This window comes from Acomys minous (genome assembly GCF_964271855.1).
Source record: "Acomys minous genome assembly, chromosome: 13".
In the NCBI taxonomy this organism is placed as follows: domain Eukaryota; kingdom Metazoa; phylum Chordata; class Mammalia; order Rodentia; family Muridae; genus Acomys; species Acomys minous.
In genome coordinates, this window is record NC_140495.1 from 23,239,674 (window position 1) to 23,261,237 (window position 21,564).

A 21,564-nucleotide genomic window follows, 5' to 3' on the forward strand; every position below is an offset into this window, starting at 1 on the left:
GTGGCCGCGGAGCAAAGACCCAGCTCTGAGTTCTTGGGTCAGGCTTTTCTCTACGTGATCATACAGCTTCTGATAAATTCCCCTACTGTGGTGAAAACTTTCCCCCAACACAAGGGAGCTGGTGAGATCAGAAATGGCTCTGGGCATTCTCTTTAGTTCTCTACAAATGGAGGAACTGACCTGCAAAGGCTAGATCACGAAACTCGGAGCTGGGGACACTGTGGGGAGGACTCCTTCCGTACTTCACGGTAGCCTCCCTGTGCGTGGTAGTTCCGTTCTGTGGGGGACAGTGCCTTGGGCTGCGGATCAAGGGTGCGGCTCTAGAACCTGGCGTACTGGTCTCTGCTTTGCTTGTTCCGGTCCTCGGTGTGGAGTTGGAGGAGGGCTAGTCTGGAAGGGAGGGGCGGGATCACCGGAGCTGCCCCTTACAGTATTTGTGGCTTTTGACGTTTGGCCAAACTCCTTTTTCACCTCACTCAACTCAATTCAATGAGTGCAAGAATGCATGACAGTCTGACTTACGATTCCAGAGATGTTTTATTATAAGCAAGGTCATCCTTAGTGCTTTCTCCTCATGCTCTCAGGGGAGGGGACAAACTTTGATTCCCTCTAGATGATGCATTCTGGGTAGAGGCAGAGCCAGTAGGGCCTGGAGGAGGGGGAAATCGGTCGGTCCACTCAGCCTGCTCGACGTTCCTCTCACCCTGACTGCGAAGCTAAAACCAGACAAGTGCCTCTTGGGGCCGCTTCCCCAACAAATGAAAAATATGCCCTTGAAGCAGGAGCGAAACTGAACTATCTAAGGAAAACAATGTGAGCAAACACTGAGCTGAGGGGACCTTCTGATTCGGAGCACTCCCCAACGACGCCGCCGCAGACCTTCCCAGCAGGAGGGCGGTGGCTTGCTCCTGGAGGCCTGGGATCAGCAGCTGAAGCCATGGCCACCACCACGTGCCAGGTGGTGGGGCTCCTCCTGTGCCTCCTGGGTCTGGCTGGCTGCATAGCCGCCACCGGGATGGACATGTGGAGCACCCAAGACTTGTACGATAACCCAGTCACCTCCGTGTTCCAGTATGAAGGGCTCTGGAGGAGCTGCGTGCAACAGAGCTCGGGGTTCACCGAGTGCCGCCCATATTTCACCATCCTGGGCCTTCCAGGTAGGTGAAGTGATGGAGGGATGGGAGAGGCTGACGGGCTGTGGGTCCTCGAGGACTCCTAAGAGTGAGCCGCAACCCAACCCCAGGGGTAACCCTGGCAGCTCTGGATCCCAATAAAAGGTGTAAATAAGACAAGTTGGCACTGCGTCAAAGGGGGCAATAGCCACACAGGAGATGGAGAATTCATATGGCAGCCTAAGAGAAAGGGGTCTAATGTTAGGGGACGTGCTGGTGACGGCTGGTTTGAACCTTGTTGCTTAAGGAAAACATAAACAGCTTGCTTCCATGAGCAGGAGACTCTCTGCAGGCTATACATGAGAGTATGGAAGGAGGGTGGTATTTTTGTTATAGACAGAGAAATTTATTGAGAGTGACTTCAATTGTATTTTCAAATCTATTAAAGTTTTCTTTTTTAAATTGGGATCCCTGTGAGGTATACAAATATTATCATTAAATTAAGAGCTCTTTTTTCTGCGTTTGCAATTAAAATATCTGGTATACTTGCCCTGAAAATCAGAGTTGTCAGAATATAATATTATAACAATGTAGAATATAAACATATGACACCATTTCACCTTTGAAGATGGAGTTGAAAATTTTTTTTTTAGTACAGATAATTATTTCAAGGGACTTTGTGTCATGGGGACTTTTGCATTCTTTATAATATACTTAAGAACTCAATTCATACTTAACAAAAACAGCAAGCAAAGGAGTGGAGGGCGAGTGTCAGGGTGTGCTCAGCTTTGGAGGGCCACTCGTTGCAGGGCCATCACGGCCACTGACTCGGTGAGAAACCTGGGCAGGGGACAAAGGAGGAAGAAACAGCCAGCGTGGGCGTAGGGGAACAGACGGGGAGACTATGCTGTGTTAGAGGGATACGTCATGAGAAGGCCATGCAAAACCGGACTGCTACATGGCTAGCCACACTCATGTTAACTAGTAGATGGAAATAAAAAGACTGAGATAATACTCACATCTCACCAAGGCACCTGTCCCATGCTCAGGCACCCACCAGACACTACTGATCATGTGCTTTCTGCCACAACTTCTGCTTTGAACCTTCCAAACACCTCTTCTCTCCCATGTGGCTCGCCCCCCCCCCCCGCTACAGCACTTTTGCTCCCCTCTGACCATGGACTCCTTTCTCCTTGACCCCCTGAGAATCTCCCCTCTGACCCCTGTATTGCCACAAAACTTGCTTTTCACCCAGGTTCTGGAGGCCCTTTGTCCCCCTGTCCTGCTGATCAACCCTCTCCTCATATCCTCCACCTCTCCTGCTAACCTGCGCTCCTGGCCTCCTTTCCTGGAAAACGTTTTCTCATTTGTAGCTGTTGTCAAGTTCCGTCTCTGTCCTAGTCACTGACAATGAAATTTAAAGACTGCATTTTCTCGCCACTGCTGGCAAACTCATCTCCTCCCTCAGTCTGGTCTCTGTCCTTTGTCTTAGCTCATCTGCTCCTTTGATCACAGCACAGGGCTGGGGTGAGTCTTCCACTCCTCAGTCTCCTACACATGTGAAACCCCAGGCCATTCCCAGACTCTGTTCCTGCTTGATCACCATGTAGACATGACAGTACACCACAGGAGCCTTTCCACACGCCATCGTGTCTTCCTCGCTCTTTCTTCCTAGGGCCTCTCCCATTCTCCTCCCTCTCCTCTTAGTATTCTCCCGCCCAGCTGCCCAGGATGTTCCCTTTCACCATCTCCAACTGCCCTTCCCACAAATTTTATCTGGAACTTTCCCACTTCTTCAAATGTAATAGGATGCACAATCCAGAGCTGCCCAAGAGCATGCTTATAGCGTTGAACTCCCCGCCTGCTCTTGACACTGCTCATGAACCCGAGATGTCTGTCTGCATATTTCTTGCACAGCCTAGAGTATGCAATACAAAACTGGCCTGTGGGCACCCCTGTAAATCCTGGTGAGGGGGACATGAGTGTGTAGATATGTCAATGAAAGAGCGGTGGATTTGATGGTACTTTTACATGGATTTTAGCAGCCCCAGGAAGAAAATGGTTATTCAGTGATGGGGGAGGAGGTCTGAGTCTGAGCTTTTGATTACCAACTTCATTATTTATGCATTTGTCTCATTCAGATGTGTGTTAACACCTTTGTGAACCAGAGCAAGAGGCTCCTCCCAGTTCTGAACATAGGGCCTGATAGGAAAGCTGTTCAACAAACTGTTGATAAATTAGGTTGAGCTGAATAATAAGAATCTATTCCAATGTTCATTCAAGCCATTTGCACACACACACACACACACACACACACACACACACACACGCACACACACAAATGACAGATAAGTTTCCTCTCCCAAAGGACAGAAGATTGGTTTTGCATTTGTACTATATTTCTGCTGTTGTTTCCATGTGTGGAAAAATGACCTGGTCCTCCTCCTTCTGAAGTAGACACTAGATTACCCAGCCTTGTTATCAATAAACATCTTCTGCGTACTTACTATATTGCCTGGACTAGACCTTCAGGGCCAGTTAGTCAGAGTAGTTAACGCTAGCTGCTACAACCACCCTATGCAATTCAGAGGCTTCACGCAAAGGAAATGTACTGGGTGACCACTTGAAGTCCATAGAATAAGATTAGAGATATGCCAGTCATCAAAGCCAGGGCAAGAGAAGGTCCTCAAGGGAGCACAAGAGCTCCTAAACACATCAGCCTGAAAGTGAGACGTGTCACCTCCACTCAGAATGCATTGGCTGGAACTAGACACATGGCCCTGGAATATGGTGAGAGACGTAGGGGCTTCCGGCTATTCAGTCAACACTGATCACCTCAGCCACGGGGCTCCCTTGAGCAGCAACTGTCCAGGCTGCAATCTACCCTTCATGCTGGCCTCCCACCCACCCACTTCCCGTTTTCTTTGCCAGTGTTTTGCATTACTGGACGTGGAACCTCTGGCCAGGGCCTTGTGCTCGCTAGGCATCTCCACTGTAGCTGGACCCTGAGCTGCATCCCTTAGCCTCACTCCCATGCTGACTTCAGTTCCGCAAAGCAGCCAATTCCTTGACTGCACAACGGCCAAAAACCAATGGGAGTGCAAGAGAAGGCATGCCGCTGATTTACGCTCGTTTATTCAGCAAACGTTGCTAAACTCCTCTGTATGTCATCTGTTGTCTGACACAAGAGCATGGGTTCAAAGAACAGATATTTGATGGGAGTGGCCAGGAATCCAGAAGGAGCAAGGGTTTGGGGGAATTTCTGTGAAGAAAAAAAAAAGATCCTTAGGACTTAATATCAGATGAGTGTAAACACAGCCATGAAATTAAGGCACGAGCTCCTTCCCCAAAAAGCTTAGCTGGAAGGAGGGGCAACTTGGAGGTACCTTTATTCCACGGCAGGCTAGACAGGTGGCTTTTAGAGAGGAAGCCCACTTACCACCATAAAAAAAAAAGCCCTGAGTGTTTCAAACATGCACAAGGAGAGGAGGTCCTGGGCTATACTGAGGTTTAGGACACAGTGAGCTGGCAGAAAGCACACCCCAGGAACTGCAAAGATGACTGTAAGGTCCCTGTAAGCAATGCACTCAGTGCTACTCTGTGTTGTTGGTCTTCTCTCTGTCGGCTAAGGGTGTGGCCAGAGGTCCCTGAGCTGCCTGTCTGCATCTCCCACACTACGGTGCATTGCTCCCAAAGGCAAGAGTGTATGGGAATAGAATGGGAGTGCGGTTCTATACTGTCCCTCGGTCCGTCCAGGCTGAGGCATCCTGAGAATGAGTGTTGGGGTGTGGGAATTTCCAGCAGCCTACAGCTCCCCAGTGGTCTGGGTTATAGGGACAAGACTCCCCTGAAAACCATGAGAAAGATAGCTTAGGAGTGGCCATGGAACGGAGTGTGGAGTTAGGTGTCACCAACCTCATAAGCAGTGACAGTAAGTTGCAACTGCCAGGCTCATGGGACTTAGATCTGACTGACTGGAGGAATGGGCAGGAAGATCATCTGAAGGCAACAGCATAAAGGAGGTGGGGAAAGGGGGGAGGGGGTCTGTGGAGCCTTGTGGGGGCTCTGAGGGAGCACATTTAACACCCAGAATACCAAGTGTAGAGACTTGTCATCTGAAACAGCTGGGTGCCTTCTTTGCTGAGCATGACAGGAACCCAGGGAAGAGGAGAGAAGCCTCCTGGGTGGTGGATCAAATCCCTAGAGACAATGTGGAAGCAGTACAGAGATGGTGCAGGGGGCTTAATTTTGACCTAGGATGCAAGAGAAAAAAGAAAAACTGCAAGTGTTAATAGAGAATCCTGACATCTACCAATCATACTTTTAGTTATTAATCATAGCGGCCCTTACTGGTTAGTAAATTCTTCCTTAGTTTAAGCTCTTTTCTTGCAAAATCTTCACTTAGAGTTTCTCTGAAGAAACTATATCACGTCTATCTGGGACTTAGACAACCTCAGAACAATTGAACTCAACTCAAGCAGTATCAAGTCTCCTACAGACAGAACAGGCAGGGGAAAGGTGACAACAGCAACACCGCACGCCACCAGCTCTGTGTACCTGAAAGCTGGTTCCTTCTTGCTGTGTTCCAGTCCCATGCAGCATGCAGTGCCCAGAAGTAAAGAGAGTGGCCAAGTGCTGGCCCACACCTAATCTCTCCTGCAGGAAACCATGTACAGCATTATCCTTTCAAAGTAGAAACTGAGATGCCAAAGAGGAAGAAAATGGAATATGACCAAAATCACATTAACAGAAGATGGCCACGTAGCCACAAGGCTGAATGATTTTTCTAAACAATCCTTTCTTCCTGCTGGAGTATTGCATCTACCCAGAGGGTGACCTGTGCACTGTTACCACCACTTCCTGGAGACAGTAGAAGAGCAAAGCAAAGGTCAGTCGGCAGGCAGAGGGGAGAGAAAGCAAATGTCTACCAACCTCATGGCCCTGCCACTGCCAAGGAAGACATTACAGTCAAATACTGCTTGCTTAATACACTGGCAAACATTTGCATCATGTTCTGGGCAACGGCAAGCCCTAGGGTTACAGGCGGGTGTGTTAGGGATATCTTGGCCCCTCACGACTCCTGGCTTCATTTTCCCCACCTCTAAAACACCGCACAGTAAGGCATGTATGTGCAAAGCTAGGCAGCTTCACAAGATCCAACTGTTGGCACTGTTAAACCATCACTGTGGCTACAGCACCCAAAATATCCTGAGTAAAGATAACTTAGGGTGCTGTTCTTTTTTCCCCCTCATCCCTGTCACATCTGTGCCCTGGGTCCTGCAGTATTTCTCAGCCCCACTGCAGACACTAAGACTCTTAGAGTTTTTCCAATAGGAGAAGTTTCGGTCACCTCTGCCCCCTCCCCTTCTGCATCGCTGTCTAAAACCAACTGCCACTCATGAACTGGAGAGTTTCCCATCAGCCCATTCATCACATTATAAACAGAATGAGGGGTTTCAACCAACCCACATTGAAGCCAAAAACCTACAAGGGAAAAAAATGACTCTTCTGAAGTATCTTTTCTAATGTCATCTTCTTGTTTCTGGCTTCTTCTTGCCTTTGACTGCCTGTTTTCTCATGAGGTCTAACGCTCATGGTCATGTGAAACCAGCTGGTCTATTCCCAGTTGCTAAGAGAAAAACCTGGTCCTAAGAGATGGATGATTTCATCAGTCACACAGTTGAGCTGGGGTCTGGCAGAGCCTCGTGGTTTTTAAACAAGCTGTTTTCCCTCCTTTCAAACAAGCAAACAAAAAGCACAGCAAGTCTTTTACCATAAGGACAAACATTCCAAGGCTTCTACATCATCGTACTCATGACGGAGATGCCACAGGGAGCTGAGCCTATATATAAAGCTCCTGAAGATCTGTAAAATGAGGCCACTTGCCCCAATTTATAAAGGAACAAAGCCGAGGCTTATGAACAAGAGTGCCTTTGGTAAGGTGGCCATTTTTACTGTTAATTCTCCCCCAACAACTGGAGTGGGGGGCCTCTCTGACTTTGATGCATCCCTTTCCCCTAACTGGCTGCCTTGTCTGGCCGCAGTGAGAGAGGATGCTCCTAGTTCTGCTGTGACTTCATGTGCCAGGGCAGAGTTGGTACCCATGGGGGACCTCCTCCTTCTCTGAGGAGGAGAGGGGGGATGGGTGGTAGGAGTGTATGAGGGAGGAAGGCTGGGAAGAGAGGAGGGGGTTGCAGTCAGGATGTAAGGTGAATAAATAAATAAATTTTTTAAAAGTAAGATGGAAAGCAATAGAGAAAAAGACCAAAGTCAACCTGTAGCCTCCATTGTCCATGCACAAAGCTTCCTAGCCATCCATGCAATCTGGCAAAATGGCCGGTCCTGGCTAGGTTCCAGGAGAACCCACCCCCTCCCTCCTTTGTGGTAATTTCAGTGATAAATGTCTTCATGGGCTCAGCAAGTTTTGACACTTGGTCCTCAGTTGGACTGGGGACCCACTGCTGCTTGGGGAGGGTGTGGAACCTTGCTGGAAGAAGTGCTTCACTGAGGGGGAAGGATTACAGCTTTACCCCACTTCCAGGTGAGACTCTCTGCTTTGGGTTTGAGTTCAAGGTGTGAAGGTGTAGTCTCTCAGCTTTCTGCCCCAGCAGCCTGCTAGCCACACCTCCTCGGCCACTATGTACTCTCGCTCTGGAACCACAGACCAAAAAGAAACTCTTTCTTCAAAAGTCAAAGAAGAAGAAGAAGAAGAAGAAGAAGAAGAAGAAGAAGAAGAAGAAGAAGAAGAAGAAGAAGAAGAAGAAGAAGAAGAAGACGATGGCAGGGCCCAGCTACCACAAAGTGGCATGCCCGAGGCTGGCCTTGTCAGGGTTACAGCGTCAGTTCTTGGTAGGGAGGCATGTCACTAGAGTTATATAGCTGGGTCTCACCTGAAAGGCTGACAAAATACTATAACAAAAGTGCCTTAGACTGGGAAATTTGTGAACAGCAAGACCACTGCTTGTTTCTCACAGCTCTGAAAGCCGGAAAGTCCAGGGTCACGGTGACAGCAGACCTGCTCCTCTTCCTGTGTCATCACATAGTGAAAGGGAAGGAAGGGCCAAAAGACTTCCTTGACCCCTTTGAGAAGACCTACTGCCACTCATAAGGACTGAGCCCTCCTTCCAAGATTCCGCCTCTTTATACTATTTATACCATTGTATTGGGGATTAAGTTCATCTGGCTCTTCTGTTCATTGCTGGCCTGATCCTGTGTCACCACTCTTCCCTACATCTTTGTCTGTGCTTTTAAACATCCCTTGGTGCTGCTAGGTCCAGCCTCTCTCTCTTCTCAGCCGTCTTCCTCTTTTGCCCACCACAGCCACACACTGTTGGCAGTCTTGTCACAGGTTCATGTACAGTCTGTACAAGCCAAAGCCATGTGGAGTTGCCAGGGAAACGGTTCTTTTAGGAAAACAGAGGGAATGGATATTTCTCGAGCCTGGCTTAATTTTATGCAGATACCAAGTGGTGTCTGATTCTCATGACATCTCTCTCGCAAGAGATATCTTTATTTCAAAACTCTGGAGTTGAGGAAACTGCATCCTCGAGGTCAGATGACTTGCCCCGGGGACACTCAGCTGGCCTCAGAGTGTGGCAGAACTTGACACAAGGGCCTTCCTACTGGTTCCTCAAGCTCTTTGGAGAACCCAGGGCCACTTTGTTCTGAAGCTTCCCTGCCAAGGTCAGAGGTCAGCCACAGACTTCCCTATGTGGATTCTCCTCCAGCCCTTCCTGCCTCCAGTCAGAGGCCCAGCTGCCTGAAACTGTGGGTTCTCTCCCTGATGCTCCAAGCCCCCACCCATGGGCCTTTGGTTCTCAGTAAACTAGTGCCTTCCCAGAGGTCCTCTGATGCCAGCTGAGTGCTCACAGCCCTGGGTGTTCTTTCCTCCTTGGGCCACCCTTCAGGTCCATCATTACACTTTACCCTAAAAGGTCTTACACCACCGAACAACTCAGAATGAGGCCATGCATTGGCATTTCTCTGCAGGTTCTTGGCATGCTCAGGTGCAACCAGGATTGAGTCCCACACCTTGATGCCCCTCACCCATCATCCCAGCAAAGCTACTTTGCTGAATGAGAAATGTCGCAACAGGGAGGGAGGGAACGAACGGCGAGTTCCAACCTTTCTGTTTGCTTTCATCAGGCCGGAGTCTTGTTGGTCCTTCTGGCTGATAAGGCTAAGTATTCGCTGGGAAGAATATAGTCACACCTTTGGTGCCGTGAAGCAGACCACAGAGGCTGCTGACTCACGTGTTATCATTTGATAAGCCTGTGCTGCTTGATCAAAATATCACATAAGAGACTCGGAGACAAAGAGGGAAAGCTACGGTTCCGGGTGGTTTTTCTGTTTGCCTGTCTATGGAGAAGAGTTTGGGTTCCGGGTGGTAGACTCTTCGGCCTGAAAGGGAAGCTCGGGTCACCTTCTTGTCTCTCCGAGATCGTTAGGGACTGTGCGGTATTTGTCCACCCACTTCCTGGCACCTGCCTCCATCACAGCTCCCCTTCCCAAAAGAATTTCCAGGGGATTCCAGGCAGAGAAGACTTTGGTCCACCCTGGGGTTCCTAAACCCCAGGTTACGAATCAGTGTTGCATCCTTTCTAGAGGGTAGAAGTAAGATATTCTGAAAAATCAGAGGGGCCTCAGGGCCATGCTGGAATCCTTATTCAAAGCAAGGCCTGCCTTCATCACAGGTCTACAGGTCAAGGAAGAACAAGCAAGAAGGGAGTATCTGAAACGCTAGGACAAAAGCAGATGTGACAGATTGCCCAGGGCTTTTCTCCCCAAGGGTTCCTGGAGCACACCAGCAGCCTCTCCCCACTGCACTTTTGCTTCTGCCTGCCAGCTCCCCACATTGCTTCTTATCCAATAACATCATAAACCCCCCGACACAGGATACATGGAATATGTTTTCGGGGGACATACTATCAAAGCCACTCAATGGAGTCAGGGGCACCATCCTTGCTGAGGGCGGAAGAAATGTCACTTCCATGGACTGAGGGAAGAATCTCTTGCATCCTGCATGGCTGTTTGATTGGCTTTGTTTTATGTCTTGCCAAGTATTTCTCAAAGTGGATAAATTATATATTCTTTTAATAGCTTAGGATTTGAAAGATCAAAGTAAGAGCAGTTTGTAAAACCTTTAGTAAAAACCTTAGGTTCCTTGGTAGACTGAAAACTGTAAAAGGCCCATAGGAACAAGACGGAGAGGATGTCTACATTCTTGATTTTCCTGAAATGTCCAGTTTCCTGATAGTAACATCTAAAGGTAGAACGGCCCTGAGGATATTTATTTCCAAAGGGTGTGGGCTGTCTCCTAAAGTCCTCTGAGTCACAGCTCTGGGCCAAAAAATCACTGTGTCATTCACTTAACCGATCGCGCACGCCCACACGTGTGTGTGTGTGTGTGTGTGTGTGTGTGTGTGTGTGTGTGTGTGTGTGTGTAAAGATAACTAGATGCATGCCAAGGGGCTACTGTCGCTAAGTTTCGTTGGCGTTTACTCAGCTAGATCATTCCCAAGGTAAGAAGAAATCTAAGGCTTGGGGCTGTGAAAATATGTAATCTCAGAATACAAAAGCCTTGAAGAGAGGTAATTTTTCTTGAAAGTGTATTCCTCTACAATGTCTGGGGAAAGTTTTGCAGAGGATTTGGGCTCTAAATACATGAAGAAAAGTCAGGTCGGGTGATGAGCACCTGAAATCCCAGTATTTGGCAGGCTGAAGCAAAAGAATTGCTGAGAATTCAAGGCCACCAGCTACATAGTGAGCTCAGGGTATCCCGGGATACAAAATTAAACAAAGTAATAACAAAGGAAAAATCCCTAAAACATGATGAGTGAACAAGTTAATGGAAGAGTATTATCAAGGCATTAGTAACTCATGGCTAAAACAGTTCAGTGTGTGCCACCTCTAACTACACAGAGGTAGAAATGGATACACAAGGAGATGGCATACACTTTCATTTGTTAATAAGGAAACAATGTGTTTGTTCCTAGCACTATGAGCGGCCAGCGTAGCTCTGGAATACAGGTTGAGCAGTAGAGCCATCACATTTTAGGAGCTGACAGGTTTTAGTGTCCCTCCAACACTAACTTCTTCTCTGGGTCTCACTGGAGTCACCAATACACCAGGGCAGAACTCAACTGTAATCTCAAGACGACAAATGTATTAGTTCTCCCAAGAATGATCAGATGGACAGGTCACACAAGCCTGTACTGAAAATGTACCTGCTGATGAGACCAAGGCTAGTGACAGTGGCTTGTAGAGCACTCCTCCCGGCAGAGAAGCAAAGTTATGAGCTCCTGAGGGAGATGAGGATCAGAACAAAGTAGATGGAGGTCTGTAGTGTTGAGCTAGAGTCTGCAAGATCTCATCTGAGCCAAAGGAGAGCCGTGGTAAGAAGGCATTTCCGGTGTTTCTTTTCTACTCCCACACTTGAGTTTCGCACAGACATTACTAAACTGGCCTTAACTGATGCTAAGAATAACATCTCTTTCAGATGATCCCTTCATCAGTAGAGCTCTTAATTTGGTCCCTGGGGTCTAAGCAATAGTGTGACCCTCAGTGGGGCTTTGTTTTTCTTCTCTAAGAAGAAATACATCACCAAAAAAATGTTCACCAAGGTGCTACAGTTATCTCCCAAGAGGTGAGATAAAGACTCTTTGGAAGGGTCCTACAAGCTCGGAAATATTTATAATGGGCACTTATTGCTTATATAATTAGGAACAAATTTCACTGGCTTCAAACAAGAGAATAAAAAAGACCTTTCTATCTGTCCTCTGGCGCTGCAGTGTCAGACAGAGACTCCGCTCTCATCAGCAAAGACCTTCAGCAGTGCTTTGGCTGTGCTCTGGAGACTGCCCATCAACAACTAGGCTGTAAAGAATAACAGTGTTGATTTCAATCAACAGTCTCAACATGAATTAGCTTCAAAATATGCTTTTTCAATGATGTCAGAATGACCCCTTGATCCCTAAAAAAGAAGGTATTTAGTCCTCCTAAGCAGCTGGAATCCACAGCCCAAACTTTGTCAGAACTCTCTCCCTCCCGATTGACTTTCACCCTGATGAAAGCCTTGGAGTCCCTGGACCACAGATTGCCCCTCTTGAGAGAGACTGATTTGTGTCCAGAGCACAAACATCTCACACAATAAGTCTCGTCTGCCAGTTCCAGTCACATGCCCACGCAGGAGTTAGTAATTCTCATCCGGAGGCAAGTTATTATCCGGAAAGATTAGGGTTGGTCGATAACTCAAAGTGGGCCTGTGGATCATGCTGTCCCATGAGCTATTTGATTTCCATCTGAACAGTTCTGCTTCCTAAATTGAGAAGAAAAAAAAAATCTAAGCTTTTATAGCAACTTGACATTTCCGTAACACTCAAGTGATTCCTTATTTTGCCAGGATATCAACCTATGGCATCTAAAAGTACAAGATTTTTTAAATCACTGATTGATATAAGACATGGCAGCTCCATCAGGATTTGTGTGACGGTGAGGGGAAATGGCTACACTAGGAGGATGAAACAACTGGTGTCTGGTGTCTTCTGTGCACCACACATATGGCACAGGCATACACATGGTACACAGCTCAGCAGTCGGACTCCTCCAGCCTGACCCACACTGGGGAACTTGCCCAGTGGGAGACACCAGATAATCTGTCTTCTTTATAACTTTCTTTTCACTTTCAGTGGGCAATCTTGATGCGTGTCTCTCGATAGTTCATCAAGTGTTCACCACTGACATCCCATACCTAGTGCACAGGGTGGGGATCTGACTAAGTGACTATTAAGATGAAAACCATGTTGGACCTATCTGGAGGTGAGGTCACTATATCAGAATCCAGTAGGACCAAGAGCAACAATAGATTTCTAGAAAAGGGACACTATTGATTAACTGTGGTAGTGTTGAAAGGCTTAATATTAGCATACTAGTCATTATGTAATCAGAAACCTACAGCTCACTGCAACCAGACCTTTTGGCTACTTTCTTGGGTTCCTTAATCCCCTCCTTATTCCACCCCTTCAACCCCCCAACACTAGGTAGGAAAGAAAGAAGGACAGAGGGGAATGGGGGGCATCGCTCATTAGACTACTTCCTGCTGATTAGAGACATTGAGTTCCTTGGAGCAAATTTGCTCTTCTCCATCAGGATATCCATTTTTTTCTTCTTGTCTCTTTATACACAACCACTTGACAAACTGAAGGGAAAAAACTGCAAACAACAGAAACCAGCAGCAGCAGCAGCAGCAGCAGCAGCAGAGGAGAAGGAGGAGGAGGAGGAAGAACAGAAGCAGCTGCAGCCCCTCTCAGGGCTCTCACATTTATATGCCCTCTCAAAAGTCCACAGAATTCCAAATGTCACATATACACTTGCAGAAGCTATCTGCAGCTGACGAGATCATGCACCGGCTAGAGCACGAGGCAAATCCTAGTCAGCTGCTGTGGGCAATCTGAAGCAGCCCCGTATGCCACACCTGGCATTAAAACAAAAGCATTATTTCCATAACACTTCTTTGTTTTTAAAGAAATCAAAAAATTCTCACTACAGCTGACCTTAGTAGCTGCTTTTGGAAAAGGATAAAAACAATACTACTGGTATAGCCTCTGTGCCTTGATTTCTTCATGCCCGGCTTAGTGCTGAGTTTCCCCACAGTCTGTGTCTGCTGTGCGAAGCTTTCAATTCCAAAGAAAAGACAAGCAAAATGGTGTTTGGGTTATTTGAGTTTCCTGTCAGCTCGATAAATCACTTTATGATCACTGTACACAAATTTTTTTCCTTGCTGGACCCAGATTACCAAGTTCAGAAATAATAGTAACTATCCAGAGCTCTCTCAACCTCACCCATCCATAATCTATGGACATCTGTGAGTACATCCTTCATCACTTAAAGGAGTGATTGCACATTTTCTGCACAACATCAAAGAAAACGGTTTATGGCCTTGCTAGCCCTCGAGGGCTCAGCTCTGGCTAACTGGGGTTGCTGTGTCTTACCAACATACAACCTAATCGGTGTGGTGATTTGTCTGCTTGTGTCGTGCTCCTTCTCCTACAGCCATGCTGCAAGCAGTGCGGGCCCTCATGATCGTGGGCATCGTTCTGGGGGTCTTCGGCATCCTAGTGTCCATCTTCGCCCTGAAGTGCATTCGCATTGGCAGCATGGATGACTCTGCCAAGGCCAGGATGACGCTGACCTCTGGGATCCTGTTCATCATCTCAGGTAAACACCTCGGGTCCCTCTTTGCTGCTACTGACACTACACTATAAGAGTGTCAACCCTGGGGCCTGGAGAGATGGCCCAGAGGTTAAGGACACTGACTGCTCCTCCAGAGGTCCTGAGTTCAATTCCCAGCAACCACGTGGTGGCTCACAAGCATCTATAATGTGATCTAATGCCCTCTTCTGGCCTACAGGTGTACATGCAGGTAGAGCACTGTATGCATAATAAATAAATAAATAAATAAATAAATAAATAAATAAATAAGGCAAGCATGGGACTGGGCCCTTAAAAAGCACTTGCTGGGTAGAACACTAGAAAGTGATTTTAAGGGGAAAGCTCTTGCTGATAACCAAAGATCAGCCCCCAAATGCTTGGGTTACTTATCCTTGGCCCCAAGGTGTGTGGCAATATCTCTTTCTGCATACACACACACACACACACACACACACACACACACACACACACAATTAATGCTTCCAGAATTAAACATGAGACAAGTACCTTGCCTACTGTCTAGCACATGGGAATTCAACATCGGTAGTTGGCTGGCCATTCTTTTACAGGAATGGAATATCCTACAGTCTTTCCATCTGAATTCATTTCAGCATGAACGACCTCAGAAACATTGTGGTCTCTTACACCTGCCCTTGTTCCTTGCCCACAGGGATCTGTGCGATTATTGGTGTGTCCGTGTTTGCCAACATGCTGGTTACCAACTTCTGGATGTCCACAGCTAACATGTACAGCGGCATGGGCGGGATGGTGCAGACTGTCCAGACGAGGTAACCTCCTACTCCGCTTCCCGGTGATCCACAGTGAATATTGTTAAGAGAACGATTAAAGCCACGTGCCTAATGTGACTGTCAGTGCCTGAAATAGCAAACATTTATCAGAGGCAGCCATGCCATAGTATAACTCCACAACGATCTGTAAATCCATAAGCTTCGTTTCCATGAAATACCCTTGCTGATACGACTTGAGGCTGAGCTGGCATTTGCACTGAAACACAGTGACAGGTTCACAGTATTTATCTGGCATTCTTACACAGGCCCCATTGTGGTGGCAATACGACAGACAGGCATGGCTAACTCAAGCTGTAAATGAGCATCAACTTAGAGCCACAGTCGGCAATGGGAGCTTGGCAGGAGCAGGGGAAACTTCAGTAGAAAGGAGTAAGGAGCAGTACAGGTGAGGAGGTGCTATTTGCTCCTGGTACTGCTGCCTTTTTCTCCCATTCATTCATTCATTCCTTTACTCATTCATTCATTCACTCATTCATTTGGTAAATGTATTGAATGCCTTCTGTGGCCCAGGCAGAGATCAGAGTGCAAGAGAAAGTCAAAGTCCCCACTCTTATGGAAGTCTAGGAGACAGAGATGAAACCTCACTATAATTTTATATCTGAAGGGATCAGGACATATTTTGTCATTTTAGAGATTAAATGTCTTTTTATTCTATGAATATGAGAGCTTGCCTATGTGTGTCTATATGCCACATTGTACCATGCCTCAGGAGGCCAGAAGAAGGTTCCTATCCCCCTGAGACTGGAGTTTTAGACAGTTTTGAGTTACTATATAGGTGCTGAGAATTGAACCCAGGTCCTCTAGAAAAGCAGCCAGTGCTCTTAACCACTGAGCCATCTCTCCAGCCCCAAGGGGGAAAATGTTTAATGGAAAAGCCGTATGGATGCCTCTATTTGTTCAGCCTAAGTATCAATTGATGCATCTCAGCATTATACACCAGCAAAATCCCAAAGGAGGAGGAAGGTCTGGTTTCAGGAGAGTAGTACAAATCCTCTCCGCGTAGAAGTGCCTGGTAATTCTCCAGCCACCCAACAAGAGGTACAGGCAGGATATAAAGATGATACAGCCACCATGATCTGACTCTCCGGAACTGAGGCCCCATTCATGTTTCTGCTTTGCCCAAGGCGGAGGAGGAAGTGATGTCATAAGCTGCCATCACTCACTCTTCTCCATGTCTCTCCCATAGTCTCTTGCTTATAAGGAACAACCTGGAAGTAGCTAGTCAAGTCGTTCCTTGCTTGCCTGAGACTTTCTCGATTTTAATACTAGGAGGCTCACATCCTTTGAAAGCACGTCCTCACTGACCTAAAGCCTCCCATAGGTCCCAACTCCTAAAAGTCCACCATATTCCATCAAACCTTTGTGCCTGAGCCCTTAGGGAAGGGTCACTATTTAATGAGGTCCACTGTGAAAACTCAAACTACCCAACCTCCTTCAGAAACAACCTGAGGCTGAGTCTATCGCTCTTGAGCTTCTCTGGCCAAATGTTGCAGGCTCTCTCGCTGAGCATCAGAGAGCCATGGCGGAGACCAAACGGGAACAGGCATGCCTGGAGGCAGTGGGAAGAGCCTGGAGGGTTTAGTCAGCTGTGACCACGACATCTCCTCCCTCAGGTACACCTTCGGTGCAGCTCTGTTCGTGGGGTGGGTCGCTGGAGGCCTCACACTAATTGGAGGCATAATGATGTGCATCGCGTGCCGCGGCCTGACACCGGATAACAGCAAGTGAGTCCTCCCTCCCACCACTGCCAGCACTTCATTTGGTGTATACCGTATTTTTTTTATTTATTTATTTTTTTTTTTTTTTGGACCATGAGATGCACCTAACCGTAATACGCACCCAGCTTTTAGAGCAGTAAAACAAGAAAAATAGTAAAAACAGCAATCAGACCATTAGGCACACCCTAATTCCCCCCACACTTTTGGGGAGAAAAAAAAGTGCATCTTATAGTCTGAAAAATACGGTATGTTATAGCCAGAATAATTGGTCCATATACAGGGAAGAATAATATTGGCTAAGGGTGCATTGAACTTCTTCTTTTATGGGGAACCTAAAGAGTAGAACAAGACTTCTCTGAGACTGTTTAATATTCTTGAAGTTGGGGGCTGGGGGATAATCCTTCTAAGTTCCTACCAGTCTCGAGAAAATGTATTTACCATGGCTCTAGCGCTAGGAACTCTGAGATGAAGGCATTGGGATCGGTGTCTGGCGAAAGTCCAGTCTCTGCTGCTAAGATGGGACCTTCCTGCATCCTCTGAAGGAGAGGAAGGCTGTTCACATGGGAGGAGGAACAGGAGGGCGAGGAAGAGATCCCTTCCACCCGGAGCCTTTTACAAAACACAAATCTTTCATGGCTTGATCGTGTTTTCAAAGGCCTATTCCCTTTCCCAGACCCCGACCCCTAGTTTCTTGAGACAGGGTTTCTCTGTGTAGCCCTGACTATCCTGGAACTCACTCTGTAGCCCAGGCTGGCCTCAAACTCAGAGACCCATCTGCCTCTGCCTCCCAAGTGCTTGTGTTAAAAGTGTGCAACACCATCACCCCCAAAGACCCATCCTTTAACATCATCACACTGGGGGCAGGAGTAATTTTCCCGTGAATTTTGGAAGGCATATATTCACACCCCAGTAGCTTCTGATACCTTGTCTGTAAAACAAGCAAATTAGAAGTGACACATATGTACTTTCCAGACAACAGATCCTGTGACTCTTTGTCAAAACAGGGACCCACTGGACATTGTCATCTTTGTTTTAATTAACAGAAAGAACTCAGTAGTCGGTACCAACCATCTCCTTACAACTCTGACAGGTACATGCTGCTGGCAGACAGACAGAATTTTTTAATTAATTTTTTAGGTTAGAACCAAAAACAAACAAAAGCCATGGAGGTACACATTTGTAATGCCAGCACTAAGGAAGTGGAGGCAGGGGAAATCAGGAGTTCAAGCTACATAGTAGCAAGTTAGAAGCCCAAGCTGAGATATGTGAAATACTGCTGAAAGAAAAAGAAAGAAAGAAAGAAAGAAAGAAAGAAAGAAAGAAAGAAAGAAAGAAAGAAAGAAAGAAAGAAAGAAAGAAACGGAAAGACAGAGAAGAATAAGAACAAGCAAATAATCATTTAAGTTTGCATGAAACATAATAGGTTTTGTTATGACATTTCCATACATGTGTCCAATTTTGTCCTTATTTACCGCATCACCCCACATGTCCCCCATCTCCTCTCCCTCCTTGCTGATCCCCTTTCCCTCCAACAGTCCCCGCTTCTGCTTTCATGTCACACGTCCTCCACCACCACCACCACCCTCTCTCCTGGACACCCTTCTCTTTCTTTAAATTTCTCCCTCCCCTCGCCAAGCCTCCTGTCTTCTCTGAAGGCCTGGTGTAAAAGCAAGAAATTCTGCTCCACCACAAACAACTTACATCCCTAAGAAGATGGTAACAAAGTATCTTGGTGTGATCCAGACTATTATACCTCTTCAAGAGTAAACAGGGTCTAAACACGCCAGTGTTCATGGACTGTTTCTTTTGCTTTCAGCTTCAAAGCAGTGTCTTACCATGCCTCTGGCCACAATGTTGCCTACAAGCCTGGAGGCTTCAAGGCCAGCACTGGCTTTGGGTCCAACACCAGAAACAAGAAGATATACGATGGGGGTGCCCGCACAGAGGATGATGAACAATCTCATCCTACCAAGTACGACTATGTGTAACGCTCTAAGACCCCACACACACGTGGGCAGAAGAAACCCTTCCCCAAGAAGAGCTCACCCCAAAACAAGGAGCTTCTACCTTGTTCCCTTAATTGCTTTTGACTGACAGTTGGAAGTTGGTAACGCCTTGATTTCATCCATGAGGAGTCTAGACAGTCTTGTCCACATGTCTGTGTCTCTAAACAGCTGAGGTGTCACCTATGAGTTAGAGGCCACAACACTCATCCCAATCCTCTGCTTTGTACCATAGCCTTTTTAATCCGGTGATGCAATGTAGCTTGACTCATTGACTAATACTTTGACGGTTTGGAGAAACTTTCCTTCCTCATATTTAATAAACTTGTTGATGATCTATTTCCCGCCCTTTCTCCCCCAAGGAAGATTTCAAAAGGGAAAATATAGTTTAAGAGGCATTGTTTCCTACTCAATTTTGCTTTGCCCATGCCCAACTTGACTAATAATAATAATAATGAACACTGATTAGAGAGGAAAAAATGGAGGAAAGATTCTTGCCATCTCCCAGACCTATCGTCTGAGTTCCCGTATGTGGCGACCTGAAGCCTTGTTTGCCCCAGTGATTTCCAGTGGAGACAAACAAGCTTGTCTGCTTCTCATGGCAGCTATTAATTCCATGAAGACCATTCCAGAGCTTTCCACTCCAGGTCCTCCTCTGTCAGAACTTCTCCCTAGAAAAATAAGAAGTGAATTTTTTTTTGTAACCTGAGTCCTATGTCCAGTTACAATAAATAGCTGATTAACAAAATGGTATCATTTCTCTATGAATTAGCCTCACCCTTACATACAGAAAAATCTGGAGGGAAATCAATTCTTGCATTGTCTATAGTGTACTCTGTAAGGTCCTATGTAAATCCAGCCTTCATGAAAAGCTCACTGATCCTAATTGGTTTTGGTTTTGTTTTTGTTTTTTTTAGGTCCCCACAGCCTAGGTATTCATCGGCACAGCCTTTGTTTAAACAAATAAGCAAACAAACAAACCCCAAGTCCTAGAAACTTTTTATTTTTGTTTTTTCAAAAAGAATAGTGACTGTATGTGTGTGTCTTCACATAGCTACAGTCACTGCCAGTTGACAGTAGCATCTCCTTGGCCCTGTGGTAGTTTTCTGACGATGTGCCAGTCATTAATATGCAGGCCCCACCCTTATTTGTGCTTGTAGGTCTGCCCTTTTGAGATGAAAACAGGAACTCCATCCCAGTGTGCAGCCTAAATAGGCTCCCAGGAAACGGAGATGAGGGTGCTCACTAAAACCCACCCAAGGCTGAAGCAGCATTAGTTCTGTAAAAGCCTGGCCGTACGGTTACTATGGAGAAAAGGGCAGTTCTTACATTAACAGTGGGTATATAAGCCGCCTCTGGGGTGGGGGTGGGGGTGTAAGTGGATACACAGAGGTGGCTCCAGTCTGCCCACACTATCTATGTCTGGATAAAGACCAGCTCATGATCTGCCAAAAAGTCGCGAAGGTGTTCACCAAGAGCCAAGGTGGTGCAGAGTCCTTCAGGCTGGGACACCCATTGCATTAGGCTCGGTTGAAGAGGGCCTTCCTGAAACTCTTTAGCTGAACTGGCAAGAAGGGTGAACAGATCAAAGCATTCAAGAGGGGGGAGAGAGACAAGGAGGTGGAAATGAGCAATCTGGGGCATGAAGATTATTACGGTTCTTTGAGTCTAAATGGAAGGTCATGCCTTTGAGACCATAGGCACAATGAGCTTCCCCAACCCTGAGACACGCCCCCCCACATCTCACCATCTACCCACCCATCAGAAAGTCTCTGGTCAGGTTGCGAGCAGTGAGACCCAGCTGTGTTTTCAGTTAATAGTCCTCAGTCTAACACGTGATTGTTTAAAAATATCCCTACAGACTGTGCTTTGTCAACTTTTTTTGCTCTGTCTTATTGTATGCATTGAGTATTAACCTCCATGGTTTTGTTGCTTAAATATAAAAAAAAAACACTGTTAACTTGCATTTGAATAATTCTGCTCTTTTTTCCTAAGCTTTGAGATGCGCGTTATAAGAAGTTTCACTGGGGGCTGGAGAGATGGCTCAGAGGTTAAGAGCGCTGACTGCTCTTCCAAAGGTCCTGAATTCAATTCCTAGCAACCACATGGTGGCTCACAACCATCTATAATGAGATCTGGTGCCCTCTTCTGGCCTGCAGGCAGATACTGTATACATAATAAATAAATAAATCTTAGAAGAAGAAGAAGAAGAAGAAGAAGAAGAAGAAGAAGAAGAAGAAGAAGAAGAAGAAGAAGAAGAAGAAGAAGAAGAAGAAAAGTTTCAGCGCTCCAAAGCTGAAAGCATCTTTCCAGAATCGCTCCTGTTTGCACAGTTTGGGTCTGCCAGAGCAGAAGCCCGGATGCCTGGAGGGTGGTTAGGTCTGGTCCCAGCCTGGTTAATGGTTTCCGAGTCCAGACGTCTTAATGAAGGGAGGTTTTCGGAACAAGCAGAAGTGGATCTTGGAGCCTAAGTATCAGCTTAGACTGTTTGACCGTGGATGTGGCAGCCTGAAGTGTCTATCAGCACTGGCTTGTCCATAGCCCTGTGGGACAACAGAGCCAGTGCCTGCCCTCTTGACCCAAGGGATGGAATGAAAGCCTGATGATGAGCTGTAGCCACCGAATCTGTATCCGGTGATGGAAATGGAAGAGTTGCCAAGTCAGAGCAGCCCGCCCTCTACTTCATGCCGTGCCACTTTCCAGCTATTAGTCT

General features: G+C 46.7%; 1 protein-coding gene across 1 annotated transcript; it reads left to right on the plus strand.

Annotated features, from left to right (window-relative positions):
* Nucleotides 1-777: 777 nt before the first annotated feature.
* On the plus strand, nucleotides 778-21,066 carry CLDN18 (claudin 18). The gene is made up of 5 exons (XM_084752238.1): nucleotides 778-1,157; nucleotides 14,163-14,327; nucleotides 14,992-15,109; nucleotides 16,744-16,854; nucleotides 18,665-21,066. Exons 1-5 carry the CDS (start codon nucleotides 938-940, stop codon nucleotides 18,834-18,836), a joined length of 786 nt encoding a protein of 261 aa, XP_084608364.1. The 5' UTR covers nucleotides 778-937; the 3' UTR covers nucleotides 18,837-21,066.
* Nucleotides 21,067-21,564: the final 498 nt, after the last annotated feature.